Consider the following 23,775-nt stretch of genomic DNA (forward strand, 5'->3'; position numbering starts at 1 on the left):
AGCATCATCTTTTTCCCTTGCAGAAGGACCCCACCTAAGACATGAGGACAACAGAGCAAAAAAAAAAAAAAGTTTTGAGGACATGGCCTGGACCACTAGATCCTGCCTGCCTGAAGTCAGCATAGCCCTTGAACTGGTTACATGAGATGATAAAGGCATCTCCTTTCTCTTAAGTTCAGCTCTAGTGACCCTGCCACCTGGGATCACACTCTGGCTGGCCTCCACTAGGTTGGGCATTTCCGGCAGAGAGAAGGAGAGAGAGAGAGAGGGAAAAGGGGTGTCCAGGGAAGCATCCTCTCCAGCTTCTTGAAATGACTCTCCCCGGCCTTTAGACTACGGGAATCTTTCCATCCAGATACATCTCAATCAACGAGTCAGCATCCGGATCTGTGCTTTTGCCTTCCAAGCCTCTTCTCTCTTTTGGAGATAATGGAGTTATGACTCTTCCAAGTCCTTTTTTTCTTTCTTGTTTTTAGTGGGTTCCCAGCCTTCCCCTGGCTTCCAGGATCTCTCACTGGTCCTTGACTATGGAATTTAGCACCTCATCATCTCCCTCCTACTCACATACCTTCCTGCCTCTGTGACACCCCTTCACCCCAGAAGCCTCTCCCTGTCCTGGGAGGACCGACTATCACCTGAATCACTCCATTTCAACACCTTCTAACTGTGATGGAGAATGAAAGCTCCTGTCACTGCCTAGAACCTGGAGAGGGGTTGCTCAGTCCTGCTCCACGGCTGGAGGTGGGAAACAACCAACCCCTCCCAGTCAGTTAGGCTGAATTGAGGGAAGGGAAGGGCAGGCAGGATGAGGCAAGCCCTGGAGATAAAGCAGAGGCAGAAGCAGGTGGAGGAAAAGCCACCGAAGGTAGAAATCATATCCTGTTTAAGTCGGGATAAAGATCCACAAGTGAGTCAATATCTGCTCTTCAGCTCTGAGTCAAAATGATACGGGCAGGGAGAGCACGGGAGGTGAGGTGGCAGTGGGCAACTCGGTTCAAAGAGATGGCTCCCTGTGGCCAGGGACATAGCTCAGAGGGCTGGAGTATATGCCTGGCAGGTACTGGGCTCCAGGTTTGATCCCCAAAACCTCATGGTTCCTGAATACCAACCACACTATCAGGTCAAGTACCATGAGGAGCTTCCCACCCCCACAAAGAGATTGCTTTCCTGGCTGCCCAAATAAAATAGGTTCCCCTAAAAGCACCTCTGGCTTGGCTTCCAATTTTGACTTTTCTTTTAAAAAAGTTTTTTTTTTTTTTTTTTTTGCTCTTTAGGTCACACCCGGCGGTGCACAGGGGTCACTCCTGGCTCATGCACTCAGGAATTACCCCTGGTGGTGCTCAGGGGACCATATAGGATGCTGGGAATCGAACCCAGGTCGGCTGCGTGCAAGGCAAACGCCCTACCTGCTGTGCTATTGTTCCAGCCCCTAAAAAAGTTTTAAGCCATGATTATGGCTTAATCTAAAGGGAACAGTAAAATTAACTCCTAGGAACGTAGTTCTCATCTTAGCACAGGGGAGATGCCTCAGAAGGCTAGAGCACAGGCTTTGCACATAGGATGCCCGGGTTTGAAGCCCAGCTAAGCTCACTCCCTCCCCTTCAAGCACTGCCTGAGTGATAACTGGGCTAGGCGTGTCCCCTGAGCACTTCAGGCCAGGTGTGGCCCCAAACCAAAATAAATCAACAAACACTAGAAACAGAATTGAAGTCCCCTGGGAGGCCCCTTACCTATTCACTGCCTCCCTCAACCCCCTTTTTGGGATAACCAGAAATCTGAGCTCATAGCTACTATACCCTCACATGTCTGATTTTTCCATATATATATTTTTTTCTGAGCTGCCTTTGGCATTATTTTGGTTTTGGACATGGTATAAACAACATCACATAAAGGCAATGTTTTCTGCATCAAACAGTTTAGTTCCCCCCCCATCATACACACACTTGCTATTATAAGATTCATCTATGTTGGTAGGCATTGATCTGGTTCATCCATTTTCATAGCTATAAACTCTTGCACCATTATTTATTCTCTTTTGTTTCTGGGCCACACCTGGTGGTACTCAGGGCTTTACTCCTGAATTAGTGCTCAAGAATCATTCCTGAGGGAGCTCAGTGGACCCTTTGTAGTGCCAGGGATCCAACATGGATCAGACACATGCAGGGCAAATGTCCCACCCACTGTACTAGCACCCTGGCCCCACATGATTTATTTATTTTTGTGTAGTGGACAGCTAAGCTGTCTTTATGGTCTTGTACTCAGTGTATTTCCTTAATTTTAAGGCATGTGTTTTCCCCATTTCCAAACATTTTCCTTAGGGGACACTTTATATAGGGTATTTTCCCAAAGTTGATGACTCTCTTGGATTCAATGGAGAATCGGACATATAATACCCTTGTGATAATCTTGTTCATACCACGTCTCTATATTGCATATTCCCTTGGGAGTATAAATTGCTGGATATAAGACATATTATCACCAGTTTTCGTAGACATTTCCAAGCAATCACCCAAGTAATTTTCACTGATTTTCTCGCTCACTGATTTGTCCTGTAAGGAAAATACCAATGGAGTACAGTAAGGATGTTATCAACATTTTGAGTTTTGCCAGTCTGGAGGGTATCAAATGGGTTCTTGGGCTCAGGGAATGGCTCCGCAGTTAAAAGCACTGCTTCTCGCCCAAAACTCCAAGTGGTCCCGGCCGCCGGAAGTCACGCCCTCGACCCACCCTCGGCGCCATCTTGCCACAATCAACAGAGAAGCGGCAGGCATTCTGGTGAGCAACGCGGCCGGAAAATGCTCCGCACCGGAATTGGGGCCAGCAACACCAGGGAGCCGGAAGGAGGAGGTGCCGCCAGCACACCTTCTCCAGATGGAGCCCTGGCGACACTGAGCAGCAACTAACACGGCTCCGGAATTCGGGACTGGGACACATCTGAGCTAATGCGGCCGTGCGACCTTTTCTAAAACCTGAAAACATACAATCTTTTAATGGAAAACTAATTATCAAATGCTTCCTTATTAGGGTTATCTTGTTTGGGGGTATAACTCCCACAACAATAGTGAGTTTTGTGTTGAAATATGGAACGTAATCAAGGTGAAGAGAAAATGAAGTGAAATTCATCAGTTATACAGTTGGGGTGGGGGGCGGGGGTATACCGAGGATTTTGGTGGTGGAATATGGGCACTGGTGAAGGGATGGTGTTTGAATACGGTATAACTGAGACATAAACCTGAGGACTCTGTAACTTTCCACATGGTGATAAAATTTTAAAAATATAAATAAATAAAAAAATAAAAGGTAAAAAAATAAAGCACTGGCTTCTCAAGTGCAAGATCAGGAGTTTAATTCTTGCTGCTGTTTGTATGCTCTGAGCATGGCCCCGCAGACCTGCTGACTGTCAATGAGCTCGAGTTCTCTTGGTGGGTACTAGCAACTCAACTGAAACATGTCATCCTGGCAAGCACCCATGTGTGAGCACCATGCCAATGAGTGTGGGATCCTACAGCTACAGGCAGATGACTGCTAGTCATTGCAACCACAACAGCAGCAAAGAAAGAGGAGAGGGAGAATGGGGTCTCATTGTGTTTTTAAGGCATTTCACAGATTATGAGTAATCTTGGGCATCTTTACTTTCACTAACCTAATTCTCTTGAAATTTTTCATTGGTTCCCCTGCTTCAGTCTAACAAGTTTCTTTGCCACAGTCATATTCAAATCCCATCAATACTTTCTATACATCCTTAAATATACAAAATGAACAAATATGAAATGATTTATATCTAAGTAATTCCATTCTTGGAAACTCACATCAAAGAGTAAGATACATTATGTGCTTAAATATGTTAGTCCTTCAAAACTTTAATGGCAAAGAACTAGTAATCAACTAAAATGTTCGATATAGGTAGATGCATTAATGAGTGATAGTATATTTCTATGATCAAATTCTATGCAGTCATTAAAAGGAGAACTAGAAATAGAATGTGTAAATATAAATATATTTACTTAAATATGAATTTAAGATATAATAAGATTGATTATAAAACACAGAAAAGTCTACATTTCTTTTAAAAATCATAAGCACATGAGAAGTTATGTACTTATAATTTTTAAATTACATGTCACTAACAATAATAAAATAAAATAAAACTGGAAGAAGAAAACTAAAAATTTGCATGTAGGAATGATGACGTGATAAACCAGTAGGAACAGATGGATCATTTGATCTTATGTTGAAAAAAAAAAGCCATTTTTCTGAAAAAGTATCCATTTTACCTCTTGGAGAAAAATAAGCTGGATTCATGTGTCATTCATTCTTTATACAAACTCCAAATGTAAATATAGCCTGCTGGTTATTATTTAATGTCATCAGTGAGATAGACATCAACAGAGGCAAAGGAAGAAAAAATGTATAATTCTGACTATTTTATATAATATGTGTGTGTATTTCTTTTGGGGCCATACTCAGCAACACTCAGGGCTTACTCCTGGCTCTGCACTCAGGAATTACTCCTGGCAGTGCTTGGAGGACCATATGGGATGCTGGGGATGAAACCTGGGTCAACTTCATGCAAGGCGAATGCCCTACCCACCATATATCACTCCAGCCCCTCTGGCTATATCTTTTTTTTTTCTTTTTGGGTCACACCTGGCGATGCACAGGGGTTACTTCTGGTTCTGCACTCAGGAATTACTCGCTCAGGGGACCATATGGGATGCTGGGAATCGAACCTGGGTTGGCCACATGCAAGGCAAATGCCCTACCCGCTGTGCTATCGCTCCAGCCCTGGCTATATCTTTATTAAATTTCTTTCAAAACCACCACACATAATAACAAAAGACTAATTTGTAAAAATATTATATAAGTTGATGATGAAGCCAAATCATGATTGTACAGTCCTGCCTTGCATGTGGCCCACCAAGGTTTGATCCCTGGCATCCTGTTTGGTCATCCAACACAGCCAGGAATGATTCTTGAATGCAGAGCCAGGAGTAAGTCCTGACACCCTGAGCATAGCTGGGTGTGGTCCAAAACCAATAAATAAATAAAATAAGAAAAAATACATATAAATGGGAAAGTTGTGGTAGTAACACACAGGGCAGTAGTAAGGCAACTTTGCAGCACACAGGGATTACTTAGAGATCCTTAAGCTTGTGTTGGTGAGGTGTGCCCTGCTGTATGCCCATGGAAGTGACAGGACATGAGTTGGGCACTGAAATTTTTAAAAGCTTCCTTGCCTGTTCTAAGCTTCTGTGAATTTGGAAATCATTAACATATACAACAAGTCTATAAATGTTTTTCACTAATAATAAGAATGTAAATTAGAACAACAAAGCCTATAAATCAAAGCAACTGTGAGATGCCAGTAGTTCATCTATCAGATTGGCAAGGACGAACAACTGGATTGATAAGACCACGTTGGTCAGGGCGTGGGAAGAGTCAGCGAGTCGGGCAGGATGCAAGCTGGCGCACACTTTTTGGAAGGCAACGTGGTAATCTCTTTGACTAGGAAAAGCCAGTGTCGCCTTGGTCCCAGCAATTCTGTTTCTAGGAAACTGGCACAAATCTACAAAATGGGTTGGTTAGCAATATTTGAGCATTATTCTTGTATGTGGGTTTTTTTTTTTATCTTGTTATCTGTTTGCTTAGTTAAAAAAAAAGGCTTAGAAATCATAGATGGATCATGATTACTAATCTATCATGACATCTGGGCCTAGAGATTCTGGACTCGCAAGGGCTCTCTCCTTTATGAATGCAGTTGTGTCTACACACTTACAAAGACACCTCTGGAGGAGAGTGGGGAGTTTGGGACTCAGAGCCCTTCCCATTAGGGATTCATTATTGAAATGTATGTGATGAATTGAAGTGATTCTCAGGAGATCCATTGAGTCAGTCAATGAGAAAGTGTTGGCAAATCCAAATTCGGGAACTTGAAGACCAATATTCAAGGACAAGAGTTAGTGTGAGAAAAGCAGGCATATTGGGAAGCTATCAGCCTGAGAAGATGGCTGAAAAAGTATCTTGTCTGAACAATACTATCTTGCTTTCAGGTTGGGGTTTGAAGCTTATAGAGGACTTTTTGGGAGAGAAAGATGATTGTGCAAAGCCGGCCATCGTGGGGGAGGGGTCTGATGAGCTTCAGTAGGGAACTCAGAGAACCTGGCACTTCATTTTGTCCCCTCCATCTGTAATTGGACCCGGTTCGACATCAAGCACACAAGGTACTAGAACATCTTTTATGATGGGGAGCCAAGGGTGAATGAGAGATGCGACAAAATACATTTGTGCACAGGGAGTCAGTTCAAATACTTTTTATGCAGAACCCCCAGGATTCCATCTCTGGTACTACATGTTTCCCCAGCACTACTGGGTGTTACTTTTTTTTTTTTTAACTACTGGGTGTTACTTAAACTTATTCCTACACCCCTTCACCGCCCCTCTTACCGCCCCCCCACCCCTCCCCAGTCCTCCCCTCTAAAAAAAACTCACAGAACAAAATATTTGTTTTTTTGTTTTGCTTTTTTGGGTAACACCCAGGATGCACGGGGGATACTCCTGGCTCTGCACTAGGAATTACTCCTGGCAGTGCTCAGGGGACCATATGGGATGCTGGGAATCGAACCTGGATTGGCCACTTGCAAGGCAACCACCCTACCCGCTGTGCTATTGCTCCAGCCCCAGACAAAATATTTGTGAGGAACAAGGTGGAGACTCTGTTGCTTGCTCATTTGCAGAAGAACAACAAGGGGGAAGACAAGGAAAGTCTGCACCCATGTCTGAAAATGCAGTGTCAGAACTTAGCTTAGTGGTAGCAAAGATATACAGTGTCAGAACTGCTTTATACTCACAGTCATGCATCATTTAATGATAGGGATCTCTCGAGTTGTTATGCAATTTCACTGTGTTGTGAATTTCGGAGTATAATTACATCAATCTAAATGCTAGAACCCACTGTACACGTAGGCCATGTGGTCTAGCCTCCTGGGAGAATCCCATATGCACTGGTCCGTCACTGACCACAGCATTGCTGAACAGGCAAGATAGTCTTCACCTTGGCCCTAGATCTGTTCTAGGCTGAAGACCTCCGGAGCCTAGCCACAGCCATGCTCAAGGCCCCTCTCCACACGTTTGGACGAGCCTCACGCATGAAGGTACTGGAAGAGGAACCCAGGTGTGTGGAACCCGGGGCTGAGACCTCCAAGCCTGCTCAGATTGGGACTGGGCCTCCTCTGCCCAGATCCCCCATTTCCCAGTTGCTAGGCAGTCACACCCAGGGACTGCCCCCAGTGCTGTGTAATCCCATCAACGGCCAACATTCAGAGACTTAAAAGCAATCTCCCGGAAGGGCTCAGTTGCTTTGTGGCTGAGTGATATCTTATAGCCTACTTCTCCCTCTGGGAGAACCTGGCAAACTACCAAGAGTTTCCTGCCCACATGGGAGAGTCTTGCAAAGTCTCCATGGTGTATTAAAATGCCAAAACCAGTAACAAGCTGGGTCTCATTCCCCTGACCCTGAAAGAGCCTCCAATGCGGCATCGTTGGGAAGGACAAGTAGAGAGAGGCTTCTAAAATCTCAGGGCTAGGACTAATGGAGATATTACTGAGACCTCTCGAGATATTCGACGATCAACGAGATGATGATGATGATGATGATTTATTTTATTTTTGTGGTCAGTGCTCAGGGATCATTCTTGGCAGTGCTTGGGGGAACTATATGGGGTACCAGAGATGAAACTGGGGTCAGCTATACGTAAGGCAAGTGCCCCAACCTCTCTGGCCCCTAGAACATTTTTTTTTCCTTAGTTAAACCTAAACTTTCCTGGGAGTAGAGTGTTAATAACTGGGTAGGCTACTTGTCTTACATGCAGCCAACCTGGGTTCAATTCCTGATATCCCTTATGGTTTCCTAAGTACTGCCAGGAGTAATTCCTGAGTGCAGAGACAGGAGTAACCCTTGAGCATCAATGGGTGTGACCCCAGAACAAAAGCTTTTAAATATTTCCTGTGTCTCTACTAAATGTGTATTCATTCATGATGATCAGAAAAAAACATTTTGTAAACTATTGACTTTCTTATTCATTAAATAAGTAAATAATATATTGATAATGAAACAGGGAAAGGCATGCAACCCCCCTTTCATACTGACCAGGTGCCAGGCTGATTCCTTGGGTCAACTCTGAGTAGGTGTCAGGGTGACCTCTCAGGCCCACCCCGAGAGCAGCAGGAAACCACCCCTGGGAGGAATTTCCCCCAGTGCTGGGTGGTCTGTCCTCCTCCCTCCGCAGCTGGCCCACTGCCTGGTGTCTGGATGCTCCTCCCCCAGCCACAGCATCCACTGTCAGCCCGGAAGGATCAAAGCCATGACTTGTTGGCGAGGTGACTAGCATGGACATGGGAACCCAGGACAGCAGAGTCTTGGAGCTCCAAAGCTCACTGGGCATGGGAAGGACTGCAGGGCAGAGGCGTGGAAAGGGCGTCCGAGTGGTAGATAGGGATGGTTTCGGTTTCTCAGTTCTGTTTCGTGTTAGGACCACAGCCCTGGCTGTGCCCAGGGCTTAGTTCTGGCTCTGTGATCAATCATTCAGGGATCAATCACTCCTGCAGGCTCAGAGGACCAAACTCAGGTCAGCCGTGTGCCAGGCTAGCGCCCTGTCTACTCTTATGTATCTCCAGTTCAGGGTTGGTGTTTTTTTTTTTTTTCTTTTTTTAAGCAAAGCAAAAGAGTCTTGTTTAGGAAAATTTATTCAGAGGAGCAAGAGAGGAGGGGGGGGAAAGGAGGGAGGGAGAGAGATAGAGAGGGATAAGGGTGGGAGGGAAGAAGGAGGAATGGAGGAAGGGAGAGAGGAGAGACAGAGCATACAGCCACAGGCTGGGCTTTTTCAGAGGGGACAAAGCTAAGAGTTAATGCAGAGCAAAACAACCATGAGATACCACCTCACACCACAGAGACTGGCTCACTTCCAAAAGAACAAAAGCAACTGCTGTTGGCATGGATATGGGGAGAAAGGGACCCTCCTACACTGCTGGTGGGAATGCCGACTGGTTCAGCCCTTTTGGAAAACAATATGGTCGCTTGCCAAAAAATCAGAAATTGAGCTCCCATTTGACCCAGCAATACCACTTTTGGGAATATATCCCTGAGAGGCAAAAAAGTACAGTCAAAATGACATCTGCACCTGTATGTTCAATGCAGCACTATTTACAATAGCCAGAATCTGGAAAAAACCCTAATGCCCGAGAACAGATGACTGGTTAAAGAAACTTTGGTACATCTACACAATGGAATACTATGCAGCTGTCAGAAAGGATGAAGTCATGAACTTTGCATATAAGTGGATCAACATGGAAAGTATCATGCTAAGTGAAATGAGTCAGAAAGAAAGAGACAGACATAGAAAAACTGCACTCATTTGTAGAATATAGAACAACAGAATGGGAGACTAATACCCAAGAATAGTAGCAATAAGTGCCAGGAGATTTGCTCCATGGCTTGGAAGCTGGACTCACGTGCTGGGGGAAAAGGTAGCTCAGATAGAGAAGGGAATACCAACTAAAGTGTGGTGGAGGATCCACTTGGGATGGGAGAGACGGGTTGAAAGCAGACTATAGATTGAACACCATAGCCACCTAGTACCTCGATTGCAAACCACAACAGCCAAAAGGAGAGAGAGAACAAAAAGGAATTCCCTGTCACAAGGACGGGGTGGGGTGAGGTAGGGACAGGATGGGGGGTTGGAGGGGCCCTGGAGGAGAATGGGCACTGGTGGAGGGATAGGTACTTGAGTATTGTATGAACTGTACCACAAGCACGAAACTCTGTAACTGTACCCTCACGGTGACTCATTATTAAAAAAAATAAATAAAACAAAACAAAAAAAAAGAAAGCTGAGAGTTGAGATGTGGCTGCAAGTGAGACATCTCACCTGCAGTAGGAGGAGGTGGAGGTGGAGAAGGTGCCTCTTCCCCCCGCCCCATCGCTGAAGAGTTCAGTATTTGCATCTCAGAGGGATGCCTCTGGACTATTTCAGGGCTAGTGGGATCAGTAAATTTGACCTCAGCATAGAACTTTGGTTTCTGGAAATATTATTTGATGCAACCACTTTGAAAAACATTATAAAGTTTCCTCAAAAAAATGAAGCGGCGGGCTGGAGTGATAGCACAGCGGGTAGGGCGTTTGCCTTGCACGCAGCCCACCCGGGTTCAATTCCTAGCATCCCATATGGTCCCCTGAGCACTGCCAGGGGTAATTCCTGAGTGCTTGAGCCAGGAGTGACCCCTGTGCATCGCTGGGTGTGACCCAAAAAGAAAAAAAAAAGAAAGAAAATGAAGCGGAATGGGGATCAGTAGAGAGGCTGGAGCTCACTCCCTGGCATCACTCGGTCTTTCATGTACTGCCAGCTGTCACCCTCAGGGTCCCAACACCACAGGGCCCCAGTTCCTCCACAGACTCAGCCTAGCCCCAAACAGCCAGCCTGGTTGACAAGTATCACTGGAAGTGGTCCCCAAAGACCCCTAGGAAGTCCGCCCTGCGCCCCCTCCCCCGCCCCGAATGTGAAGACAGAGCTGGCACTGACTCCATCAGTAGACCTCTGGGTTCTCTCCGAAGAACATGAAGACATTAACATAGAGCATTCTATCCAGTCCAGAGTCTATACAGAAGGAACTGCACTGTCATCTCATTGTTCATCGATTTGCTCAAGCAGGCACCAGTAACATCTCCATTGTGAGACTTGTTGCTGTTTTAGGCATATCGAATACGCCACGGGTATCTCTGCCATGCGGGCAGGATACTCTCAGTAGCTTGCTGGGCTTTCCGAGAGGGACAGAGGAATCGAACCCGGGTCAGCTGTGTGAAAGGCAAATGCCCTACCTGCAAGTTACTGAGAGTACAATAGCTAATATAAGGGAAGCTACTCAAGTGCCTGCCAGTACATGACTCTATAAAGATGTGGAACATTTATACTATTTTTAAAAAGCTGAAAGTTTGCTGTCCTGCAGTAAAATGGAAGGAGCGTTAAGTGGTTTCAGGCTGTAGATAAGGGGGTCTTGCAACAAGTTTGGAGGAAGTAATAAAACATCCAGGAAACTGTCAGCCCTGATGTAGCCCAGAGGCATGAGGAACACAGTCCTCTGACATGCAAATGCTGAGTCTTTTAAAGATGGAGAAACTGAGGCACCACCCAGATGCCTAAATTGAATCACCACCCCATGCGATGTGTAAAGAGAAGGGTGGACCCTTAGCAAAGGAGAAGCTGCAGAAGAATCTAAAAAGGTCCATGTCAGAATATAAAGTGATCAAGACCATCAAGGCTTGCCCTATGATAGTGCCCAGATTCACTTTTCTGGGGGGTGGGCGAGGTTGGGGCCATACCTGGTGATTCTCAGGGCTTACTCCCACACATTTCTCTAAGCACCTTTATTTTTTTTAATTTCCTTTACTGTTTCCTCTCTTCCTGAAACTCTTCTCTGCTAGAGAAGGTGAATTTCCTGGAACACCTGAGCCCAGGTGAGGACAGACTTTATTCTTCCTTGCAAAGAGAGATTCCTTGCCCCAGCCTGAATCCACAGGTCCCTGAGAGTGGGGACCAGTTCCTGTGCCGTGAAGACCAAGTGGACTCCAGGTGCACCTTGACAACTGCCTTGTGGGGCTGGTTGGAGTCAGTGTCCATACTGCAGAGGGGCGAGGAGCCAACTCTACAGTTTCCTAACCCACACCAGGGACTCTCCTGGGTGGCTCCCTGGTTGGAGCAGAGAGGTGGAAGGTTAACTTTCTCAAGCCTTCCGCCCTGTTTCCCCCTGAGTCACACTCAACAAAAGAATTAGGCAGGGAGATAAGTCAGAAGAAAAAACATAAGTATTTGATGTGCAATCTACGTGTGCAATATGAGGATATTAAACTGATGAACAGATGAAACAAAAATAAGACAAATCTGCAGACGCTGGTGATGAAATCAAGGTTATTGGGAAAGAAGGGGTAGAAGAGAAAGGTAAGGAAGGAAGAAGATAAAAATAAAGTGTGAACCACAGGAGGAAACACCACTGTGCCCAGTGGTGCTTGTAATGACAAATAAAAAGCTGTATGTAATGAGGGGCTGGAGCAATAGCACAGCGGGTAGGGCATTTGCCTTGCACACGGCCAACCCAGGTTCTAATCCCAGCATCCCATATGGTCCCCTGAGCACCGCCAGGAGTAATTCCTGAGTGAAGAGCCAGGAGTAACCCCTGTGCAAAACCCCTGTGACCCAAAAACAAAACAAAACAAAACAAAACAAAACAAAACAAAAAGAAGCTGTATGTAATGAGAATGACAAAACTATAATAAAAATTAAGAAAATGTGCTGGGGACTGGGAAACTGAAACTGACCCCCTAAGTTAAACAAGAGAAAGGAGGGAGAAGCATGTCTTCAATGACCCCAATTAACCGAGTTAAGGGCCTACCAGCCCACCAGACTGAAGGGAGCGCACCGGTCCTGACAGATTTATAGGAGTGCCCGGGAAATGGTACCTGAAGGCTGCAACTAAAATGGGCAAAGTATACTGACACTGACTGTTTTTCTTTTGAGCACCTGAATGCCCTACCATGTGGAAACAATGCATTGATTATTTTTCTTTTACTTCTTACCTCTGTATCTCCTGTCTCACTGATAAGAATGCATGGAGATTGTAGCCCACTTTTAGAGGATGAAAGAGACCTTCTCAGCAAACGGGGCTCCATATCTCTTTCTCTTCTGATGTGGGGTCCTTAGCGCTGAGCTTCTAATAAACTCACTGTCCTATCCTGAGCTGTCTCTCTGTTGACTCGCGCCTCGTGCCAGCAGAACAGTGCTAAGTCCTGTTGCTGGAATGATGCCAGGGCCACCTGCCTGGAGGCATAGAGGCGATTCCTGAGCCGGGGGCAGGGGGCTAGTCTAGAATCCAGATGGATTTCAGCGCTGAGGTTCTGTTACCCTATGCAGCCACGTCCCTAATCCTGCTTGAAGTGTCAGTGGGCGAGGCCTGCAGGGCACAGCCACATGCGTTGCTCAATATGTAAGTGACTCCTGTGGTGGGAATTTCACTAGACAAGGAGGAGCGGGCAGGACAGGGCGGGCCGGGCTGTCCTGGTGAAGAAGATGTTTGGGGAAGGCAGGCCTTGGGGCCCCCACAAAATCACGATCTACCTATCTTAGACACAGCTCTGGAACCCACGTCCCAGGGCAGTGATGACAGATGTGTAAACCCCTCTCACCTGCCCATGACACCCCACTGACAGAGCAGGAAGTCAAGGGTGGGGGACCGCTTCCGGGTAGAGGTGGAGGAGGCCAAACACCATCCACAGAACCCAGGAGCGTGCTTACGGCAGAACCCCCAGCCTTAGCAGAGAGTACCACAGCCCAGGTCAGGAGAAGAGGAAGCGTTTTGAGAGACCTGAGTGTCTTGTAAACTGTGTAGCCATTGTGCAATTACTTTACCTCCCTGAGACTTGCTTTCCTCATCTGCAAAATTGGATTAATAGTACCTATTTCTCCGGATTGTTGTAAAGATTAGGAATTATATAGAGAGAGACTCTGGCCCAGAGTCTGGCAAGTAATAAACCTCAGGAAATTATAGCCATGAATGCTTTTCATTCTCTTTGCCACTGGACAAAATACACACACACACACACACACACACACACACACACACACACAAACTTGAGAGATAGTATAGGGGTTAAGGCACTTGCCTTACTGGTGACTGATGCAGGTTCAAGCCCCAGTACCACACATGGTGCCCTGAGCACTGCCAGGAGTGATCCCTGCGTGCAGAGCCAGGAGTCAGCCCTGAGCACTGCTGGCTGTGGCCCAAGACTGAAAAACAAAAGTCATGGAGTGAACTTAGAGGCAAAGAGCCTAAAGCTCTGCCAGGACTCAGGAGAGTTCACTTCACAGATGCCGACGTCTCTTCAGTGCCAGATGCTAGGTGCCAGGCTGTTACGCTGGGAGTCAGTGGGGGTTGTGCTTGCCCTTATGGAGGCAGAGCTGGGGAGTTGGGAGACAGTGAACAAACTTTAAGCAGTTCACAATCATAATTTGTGGGAAGTCCTATCAAGGAAAAACTTTGTATCAAGGTGCTACAAAGGACACCAGCAGAGGGTCCCTAATTTTATTTAATTTATTTATTTTTAATTTTTTTGCTTTTTGGGTCACACCTGGCAATGCACAGGGATTACTCCTGGCTGTGCACTCAGGAACCACCCCTGGTGGTGCTCAGGGGACCATATGGGATGCTGGGATTCAAACCCGGGCCGGCTACGTGCAAGGCAAACGCCCTACCTAGCCCCCAAGAGGGGTCCCTAATTTTAATAAGGGGGGTAATCAGGGTGGACTTCTGCGAGGAAACATCCCTGGAGGGCTACCTAAAGGAGGGTGAGGGTTGTGCCAGGCAGGGGAAGAGTCTTCCAGCCTCTGCATCAGCTCACACTAGTCACGAGGAGGTGGTAGAGGCTGGTGCCTGTCAGGACTGAACATGTGTGAATGAGTGTGAAGAGGTGAGAAATGGGGTAGCAAGCTCTTGTTTGCCGTCTTTTGTGAGGCCTGGAAAGACTTCAGTAAGGAGCAGGCTTTTATTTTATATTTTTATCACTGTCACTGTCATCCCATTGTTCATCAATTTGCTCGAGTGGGCACCAGTAACGTCTCCATTGTGAGACTTGCTATTACTGTTTTTGGCATATTGAATATGCCATGGGTAGCTTGCCAGGCTCTGCTGTGCAGGTAAAATACTCTCGGTAGCTTGCCAGGCTCTCCGAGAGGGACAGAGGAATCAAACCTGGATCGGCTGCATGTAAGGCAAATGCCCTACCCACTCCAGCCCCTTGTATTTTTAAAAATATATATATATAAATATATGTAAATATATATTTAATATATAACATATAAATACATGTTTTTTATTTTTTATATTTTGTTTTATGATTTGGGCCACCCTTGCAGTGCTGTTCATGGTTTGATACCCAGGGGTCACTCTGCAGTGTTTAGGGGATCATGCCATGGCAGAAATCGAACCCGAGTCTCCTGCATGCAACTATATGCTCAGCCCACGCCCTGGTATTTATTCCAAGGGGTTCAAGGCACGGATGACTTGAGAGATGTGGAGGCACTCACTATGGCTATTGTATGTGTAGGGGCGTGGCTGGACCCAGACTGGAGGTGGGAAGATGTGCTGGAGAGCTTCAGACAGGAAATATGATCAGGGCCAGGGCCAGGGGCAGACATGGAGAGAAATGACAGAGTCCAGAATTACCTCAGGGGAGCACTCACTCACCATGAGGCTGGGAGACATAAGAGAGGGACAAAGAACGTCTGGGGCTTCCAGACGTCATCAGAGAGCTGGTCCTGAAGGGAAGCCTCCCACGTGCCAGAGAGGAGGGCAGATGGAGCAGGATGCAATATGGGACAGGACAGGCGAGCCGGGAGACTGGAAGGACATTCTTGAAGGAGACGCAGCAGAGGCCCGGTGAAAGAGTGGAAAGGAGTTTGCCTCATGCGTGGAGACGGCAGGGTTGGGAGGATTCTGCCAGGAGGAAAGGTTGGGTGCTGGCTACAGGCTGTGTGGCAGGAGGGCAAGAAATGGGTGGGGTCTGATTTCGCCAGGGCTTTAGAGAGGGAGTGTCTGGTCTCCCTGGACACCTCCTTTTCCCTCCCAAGTTTGTTAGCATCTCAGCTCTTCCTTCTCAGTCTCCTTCGAGATCTCTCCTGCCTCCCCTGGCATTTAGAAGGTGGAGAGCAGGAGGGCGCTGCCTCTGCCTCTTCTCTTTACCCACCTTTGGAGCCTCACCTGGTTCCATGCCTTAAACACCATCTCTGTTGTGTTCCATGTAAGCCAATGGTCATCTTCCAGCCCTCCCCTTGTCAGTTCAACAACCCACCTGAGGTCTCCCCTCAAATTGACTTCAGGCATCTCCAATTTAAAATATCTATGACTAGGGCCAGAATAATAGCTCAGTGGGTAGGGTGCTTACCTTGTATGTGGCTGATCCAAGTTTAATCCCTGGCACCCTATAAGGTTCCCTGAGCCCTACCAGGTATGACCTTTGAGAGCAGAGCCAGGAGTAAGCCCTGAGGACAACTGGGTGTTGCCCAAAACAAAACAAACAAACAAAAGTCCTTGACAGGGCCAGGATGCTGGCTGTGTTTGTTATCAACTTTGGTTTGAGTCTCAAAGTACGCTATGGTCCTCTGAGCACTGCCAGGAGAGATCCCTGAGCATCACTAGGTAGGACCCAAACTCATTTCCCGAAACTTTTTTTAAATAACAAAATTAACATTCTCTCTCACTTAACACACTTTGACCAGATTGTCTCTGCTATAGAAATAGTATTTATTTATTCTCTATCATCTTCATTAGAATATTTCAAGAGATTTAAAATGTCTCACCTACTCATAGGTTTTTCTACCACTCCTAGAACAATATTAATGCACTCTGGGAGCTCAACAAATATTTATTCAATGGATAATTAAATGCTTCAGAGGTGCTTCCTGGTCTTCTTGACATGGAAGATCTACGACAGAGTTACCTAAGAATACAGTGCAGGAAATGCTCACTCATATTCACACTAAATGTGATTCACAGCTAATCTGATGAGCTGATTTTTTGCTGATACATTATTAGATGGCAATATTTGAATCTCTAATGGGGCCCTCGAAAGATGAAAGTGAAAGCCAGAGGTGGTTCTGGAGGGGAACACTTCAGGAACCAGAGCAGAGGTGGATGAGAAGCTCTTTGAAGGTTGGAGGCTCTGAAATCTCCCTTGTAGGTGTAGTTGAGGAACTTGAATGTTCTTATATCCTACCCTGATCATAAAGCCACCTGCACCCTGAGCATATATATATCTTCCCACAATACACCCAGTCTTGTCTTATCTTGTCTTGTCTTGTCTTGTCTTGTCTTGTCTTGTCTTATCTTATCTCATCTCATCTCATCACCCTGTCTGATCTATCTTAAATACTCAAGTATTTGTGTTTAAGTATTAATACAAGAGAGTCTCTTGCCCCCACGCTGGCTGTCTTCCCAGGGCCATCGGAGGGGGTGGGCTGAGCAGAGCTCCCGTGGCCAAAGACCTCCAGAGCCTAGCCACAGCCATGCTCAAGGCCCCTCTCCACATGTTCGGACGAGCCTCATGCATGAAGGAACCGGCAGAGGAACCCAGGTGTGTGGGACCCAGGGCTGAGACCTCCAAGCCTACTTGGATCGGGACTGGGCCTTTTCCACCCAGATTCCCCATTTTCCAGTAGCTAGGCGGTCACACCCAGGGACTGCCCCTGACAGTAATCCCACCAACGGCCAACATCCAGAGACTATAAAACCAAGCTTCCGGAAGACATCTTTTATCCTAGTTCTCCCTCTAGGAGAACCTGGCAAGCTACTGAGAATTTCCTGCCCACATGGGAGAGCCTCGCAAACTCCCCATGGCGTATTCATATGCCAAAACCAGTAACAATGATGGGTCTCATTCTCCTGACCTTGAAAGAACTTCAATGCGGCACCATTGGAAAGGACGTGTAAAGAGAGGCTTCTAAAATCTCAGGGCTAGGACAAATGGAGACGTCACTGAGACCACTGAAGAAATTCAATGATCAATGGGATGATGATGATGATGATGATGCTGATGATGATGATGAATACAAGTATTAAGTATTTAATAAAAAACCGTGGTGAACCAATTGACCAGTGATTGGGAAAGTTCATGGAAACTAAAGCATCTATACAAATTCTCACATTTCACCATACATCTTATTTTTTGGTTTTTGTTTTGTTTTTTATTTGGGGTCACATCCAGTGATGCTCAGGGGTAATTCCTGGCTCTGCACTCAGGAATTACTCCTGGAAGTGCTTGAGGGACCATATGAGATACAAGGAATTGAACCCAGGTAGGCCATGTGCAAGGCAAAAGCCCCACCCACTGTACTATCTCTCTGACTCCATAATGGAATATTATTTATACAACAAAGTGACAATTATGACGTTTACACAGTAACCTAGAAAACATTCATAACTATAATTTTAGATTATGAAAACAAAAAAACTGGGCATAGATATAATATACATAGTATAAGCACAATTATATCAACATTATCTAAGAAGATAAAAGACTGAAAGGAAGGCTGAGTCAATGGGATCCTGGTGGAATTTTCCTTTATGTTTTCAGGTTTTTTGCTGTTTTTTTTTTTGTTTTTTTTTTTTTTTTGCTTTTTGGGTCACACCCAGCGATGCTCAGGGCTTACTCCTGGCTCTGACTCAGGAATTACTCCTGGCAGTGCTTGGGGGACCATATGGGATGCTGGGGATCAAACCCAGGTCGGCCACATGCAAGGCAAACGCCCTACTCGCTGTGCTATCACTCCGGCCCCTGTTTTCAGGATTTTTAAAAAAATTATTTCAGATAACGCAGCAGGTAGGGCGTTTGCTTTGCACGTGGCTGACCAGGGTTTCCATTCCTCCCTCCCTCTCAAAGAGCCCGGAAAACTACGGAGAATATCCCACCTGCAAGGCAGAGCCTGGCAAGCTCCTTATGGCATATTCGATATGCCAAAAACAGTAATACCAAGTCTCACAATAGAGACGTTACTGGTACCTGCTCAAGCAAATTAATGAACAATGGGGCTGCAGAAATAGCTCAAAAGTTTGAAGTACATGTCTTGCATGAGAAAGACCCTGAATTTGATCCCTGCCACCACATGCTCCCCCCAGGTTAAGCCCTAAATGCCCCCAAGCATCACCAGAATGAACCTTGAACATTGAGTGACCCCCCTACTAAAAATGGAGATATGCCAGGGGGGCTGGAGTGATAATACAGCAGGCAATTCGACTGAACCAGATTCAATCCCTGGCACCCCATATGGTCTCCCAGGCCCCACCAGGAAAAAGCCCTGATTGCAAAGCCAGAAATAAGCCCTGAGCACCACCAGGTATAACCCCAAAATCAAAATTTAAAAACAAAAAAGAATATGTGTGAAATGTCACATCTGTGTGACTGCCTCTGCCCCAGCCCTGCGGCCTCTCTGCTTTTCCCTCAAGCAGCCAGAACCAGACAGGAGCCTCACTGCTGAGCCCTGCCGGGACTGGGGCTTCCCTGAGCAGGGAAGAAATAATCCTAAAGTCAGGAAAACAGAGAAGCATTGTTCTGAGTCTGCACGCTAACCAGGCTGCGTGCTAACACTGACATCCTGGTTTCTACACTGGAGGAAGCCAAGCTGAGGTCACTGGGCTGGCCTCGGGTGGGGAAACGGACTGCTCCCACTCTGATTCCACACCCCAGGCGTGTTACTTTTTTTTTTCTTTTTGGGTCACACCCAGCAATGCTCAGGGGTTACTCCTGGCTTTGCATTCAGGAATTACTCCTGGCAGTGCTCAGGGGACCATATGGGATGCTGGGAATTGAACCCAGGTCGGCCGCATGCAAGGCAAATGCCCTACCCGCTGTGTTATAGCTCCAGCCCCAGGTGTGTTACTTTTTTGTGTTCTCAGGAAAGGAACCCGGGCCCTCATCCATGTGAAGGAATTCTACCAGAACCATGGCCGACGCCCACAAACCAGCCTTTAACCACTCTGCTGATGATGATACTGACCATATTGAACCACTCACTGCCTTTTCTTTTCTTTTCTTTTCTTTTCTTTTCTTTTCTTTTCTCTTCTCTTCTCTTCTCTTCTCTTCTCTTCTTTTCTTTTCTTTTCTTTTCTTTTCTTTTCTTTTCTTTTCTTTTCTTTTCTTTTCTTTTCTTTTCTTCTTTTTGGGTCACACCCGGCCGGTGATGCACTAAGGTTATTCCTGACTTTGCTCTCAGGAATTACTCCTGGTGGTGCTCGGGGGACCATATGGGATGCTGGGAATCAAACCTAGCTTCAATTCCCAGCAAAGCAAATGCCCTACCTGCTGTGCTATCGCTCCAGCCCCACACTCACTGTCTTTAAGGACTCTTAGAGGCTCTAACAGATGAGCCAGAGGCCTCTGAAGTGAGAGGGGCAGGTTCATCCCACCTCTTCCCTGCAGCCAGCTGGATGGTGGAGCCCTTTGGAAAGGAAGGGGCTGGAACACCTACTTGATTGGGTGTTGTTGGGAGGGTGGCAGGAAGGGTGAGAAGGTGTGAGAAGGGGCAGAGCAGCTCAGGAGGGCACTGGGCAGGGAGGCTGACTACCTCCCTGAGCCAGCGTAGCCCTGTGTGGCAGTGAACCCGGGCCAGGAGCTGTGGCATCCTGTTCCCCCAGTCTCCTCAACACTATGGGGAACCCTGGGTTATGGCCACAAGTATAAAGAGAAACCTAACAGGGTTCCACAAACAAGAAAACCCCATAGTTGAGGTACAGAATGGACTGACCAAGTCAGGGACCAGACAAAGGTGAGGCAGAGGCAGAGGCAGAGGGACTCCATACAAATTAAAGGAAACAAGCCCAGCACTCGGTGTGAAGGAGTGCAGGCCCTGGAAAGAAGCAGTGGAAGAACTCCACCTGGCCCTGCCACCGAGATTGTCATACAAGAAGCCTCCATGGGGGTTGGAGTGATAGCACAGTGGGTAGGGTGTTTGCCTTGCACGCGGCCGACCCAGGTTCTATTCCCAGCATCCCATATGGTCCCCCGAGCACCATCAGGTGTAGTTCCTGAGTGCAGAGCCAGGAGTAACCCCTGTGCATTGCCAGGTGTGACCCAAAAAGCAAAAAAATAAAAAATAAACAAAAAACAAGAAGCCACCCCCCTTCCCCAGTCCTGTGCCCACCCAGGGGGAGGCAGCCCCAACTCTGCAGATAATTACCTAAAGACAGGTGCAAGCCCCGTAGCCTGCTGACAGCAGCAGAGGGACTCACTGCCTCCACAGGCCAGCAGGACGTGGTCCCTGACTCCCGAAGGGGCAGGACTGGGAGCCTGGGCTACCCCTCTGCTCCCCTGCAGTCTGGGCACTTCCCTTGGCTGGACATTCACCTGCAACCTGCAAAGGAGATTCTCGGCCCCTCTGTCTGTCTCCAAACTCAGAAACACCCTCAGCTCAGCTATTCCACCCACAAGCTGTGATTTCAGCCCCCCTGCATCACCTCCTCAGATGGAGACAGGCTCCTTTCCCAGCCATGTGTCACTAGATAAAAGGACCTTAGCATTCTATTTAACTTCTGTCTGTGGTATGAGGCAGGTAAGTGCAGGTGGGTGATGGGGTGTGGGGAGAGACGAGTCCTCCGGGAAAGAGAAATGAACACACACAGTCTCTTCACTGCAGCAGCTGAGATGGTCTTCTGCAGCTAGGAAAGTAAGAGACAATGTATAGGTCAGGTGCATCCCCTCTCCCCAGGGCTGCAGACATACCTGAGAGCCCCAAGGGGCCTTGGCATGTAGAGGTGGGAAACCAGGAGCTCCAGGACCCTGTGTTCTCTCCAGCTCACAGCCTGATCTGTCATTTTCTTCATCCCTTCGCAGGCTTTCTGGGACAAACATGCCAGTGCCCTGGTCAGCACAATCTTCCAAGGCCTGGACGTTCATCCCCCTTTCTGGGGCTCAGAACAGGTTCGGGAGAGGGGGGTGGAGGCTGCTCCTTTAACAGGAGGTATCCCAGCATTCTTGGGAAATGTCTGGGGAGTTTTACTAGCACGCGAAAGCAATGCCATTGGACAGCCTCCTGAAGATAACCAAGCACAATGAATTATGCAAGAGGCAAGGAAAAGCAGGATCTCAAGGAGGGAGTCCACATTGCTATGAAGATTTTCAACCATCTGGGGCTGCTCTGGTGGGTCAAATGTTCCCAGCCTGCATGAAAAGCTTGCTTGGAGCTAGAATTACGCTCTCACAGGGCAGCTCTTGGTCGGGGAGAGCTGCAGAGAGAGTGTCTCCTGCTCACAAGCTATTTCTGGAAGTATGGAGCTCCCGGGAGGAGTTGGTGAGGAGGAGACAGGGAGCCCAGACGGGCAGGGGTGAAGTGGTTCCCACTGCAGGTGACGAGATCTGATGACACTCATTCTGGGAACACAGAGGCCTTCCCTGTTTCTTGGTGGACAAACCCAGTCCTCTCTTGAGTACCCAAGGACCAGAGAACAAAATGAATTATTTACTTTGTGGGATCATGCCAGCTTGGTCTCCGCTTGCACATAATGATCAGGAAACTGAGAGCCAGTGGTTAGAGAGCTGGGTTTACTTGTCACTCTCAGGAGCTGACACCAGCGGTGGCCCAGCCACCCCCCACCCCCAACCCCCCAGTCCCCACTGACACCTCCTCCTTCCACCATCCTCTGGGAGGTATCTGGCATGGTGAATGTGCTCCCACCATGTTCCTCCACCCTTATTCCTCCATCCCAGGAGAGTATGGGGCAACGGCAGCTGACCCCAATCGTGCTCTGAAAAACGGGAGCATCTTATGGAGAGTCGGGTGCAGGGGGAGCAGAGAGCCGGGGCTCTGCCCTGTGTGTCTGAGGCTGATTGTGCATGAGGAGTCAGGAATGCACCCACCTCATTCCAGCTGCCTGAGGTCCCAGAACCTGGGCCTTGCAGACCTGTAGGAGCACATTTTGAGTCGACATTGCTCGCTCTGTCAGAGGGCTGAGAGCGTGTTTGACTTGGTCCACAGAAGGCTGTTGCCAATCTGAGGAGTTTGCAGAGGCAAGTCCAGTGGTGGGGGAAGGCAGGGGTGGGAGGGGTGGAGTGGGGATAAGAGCCAGTCATTATACAACCATTGCCACAGCATGGGGCAGGCAGTGACCTATGCCATTTTTGTGGTTAGTTTTTTTTTTTTAATTTTTATTTTTAAAAAAATTTTATCACCATGTGGAAAGTTACAGAGTCCTCAGGTTTATGTCTCAGTTATACTGTATTCAAACACCATCCCTTCACCAGTGCCCATATTCCACCACCAAAATCCCGGGTATACTCCCCGCCCCCCACCCCAACTGTATAACTGATAAATTTCAATTTATTTTCTCTTCACCTTGATTACGTTCCATATTTCAACACAAAACTCACTATTGTTGTGGGAGTTATATCCCCAAACAAGATAACCCTAATAAGGAGGCAATTGATAATTAGTTTTCATTAAAAGATTGTATGTTTTCAGGTTTTAGAAAAGGTCGCGTGGTCGCGTTAGCGGCCGCGCGGCTCGGATGTGTCCCAGTCCCGAATCCTGGAGCCGTGTTAGTTGCTGCTCAGTGTCGCCAGGGTTCCATCTGGAGAAGGTGTGCTGGCGGCACCTCCTCCTTCCAGCCCCCCGGTGTTGCTGGCCCCGATTCGGGTCCGGAGCATTGTCCCGGCTGTGTTGCTCACCAGAATGCCTGCCGCTTCTCTGTGGATTGTGGCATCAAGATGGCGCCGAGGGTGGGTCGAGGGCGTGACTTCCGGCAGCCGGGACCACTTGGAGTTTTGGGCTGGCGCCGCCCCACTCCAGTGCCTTTTTGGGGTTAGTTTTAACCCAGATAACACAGCCCCGTTGGTGCTTGTGACCCACAGGCGGAGGAGCCAATGGAGAAGACTCTCCCTTCCTCTCTGGCCAACTTTGCAGAGACCCACCTGCACACTAGCTGGATAGTGGCGGGGGTGCCCGCACACTGGGACCCACCCGTAAGGATTCGGCATCTATGATTTTTGCACCATCGTTGGCCAGACTTTCACCTTTCCACTCCCGGATTCCCCTCCCACCTCCTCTTCTGAGCCATGCACTTCCCTGGGGGTCCCATTGATCCTGTCTGGTTTGGACGCATGTTCCCTCCCTCTGCCTGTGCAAGAAACCACCAGATCAAGGCACTGCTTACTCCCTGGCTACTGGCCACTTTCTGCCAGAGCTAAGCAAG

General features: G+C 47.6%; 1 protein-coding gene across 2 annotated transcripts in view; it reads right to left on the minus strand.

Moving 5' to 3' along the window:
• The window catches only part of PLA2G4E (phospholipase A2 group IVE), a 68,438-nt gene extending 46,914 nt beyond the window's left edge, over positions 1-21,524 (minus strand). For both annotated transcript variants that reach the window (XM_055133798.1, XM_004609591.2), the window contains exon 1: positions 21,311-21,524. In XM_055133798.1, coding sequence (XP_054989773.1) covers positions 21,311-21,484 — 174 coding nt within the window. In that variant the 5' untranslated portion in view covers positions 21,485-21,524. The remainder of the gene's footprint in view (positions 1-21,310) is intronic.
• Positions 21,525-23,775: the final 2,251 nt, after the last annotated feature.

Source organism: Sorex araneus, chromosome 3 (genome assembly GCF_027595985.1).
Source record: "Sorex araneus isolate mSorAra2 chromosome 3, mSorAra2.pri, whole genome shotgun sequence".
In the NCBI taxonomy this organism is placed as follows: Eukaryota; Metazoa; Chordata; class Mammalia; order Eulipotyphla; family Soricidae; genus Sorex; species Sorex araneus.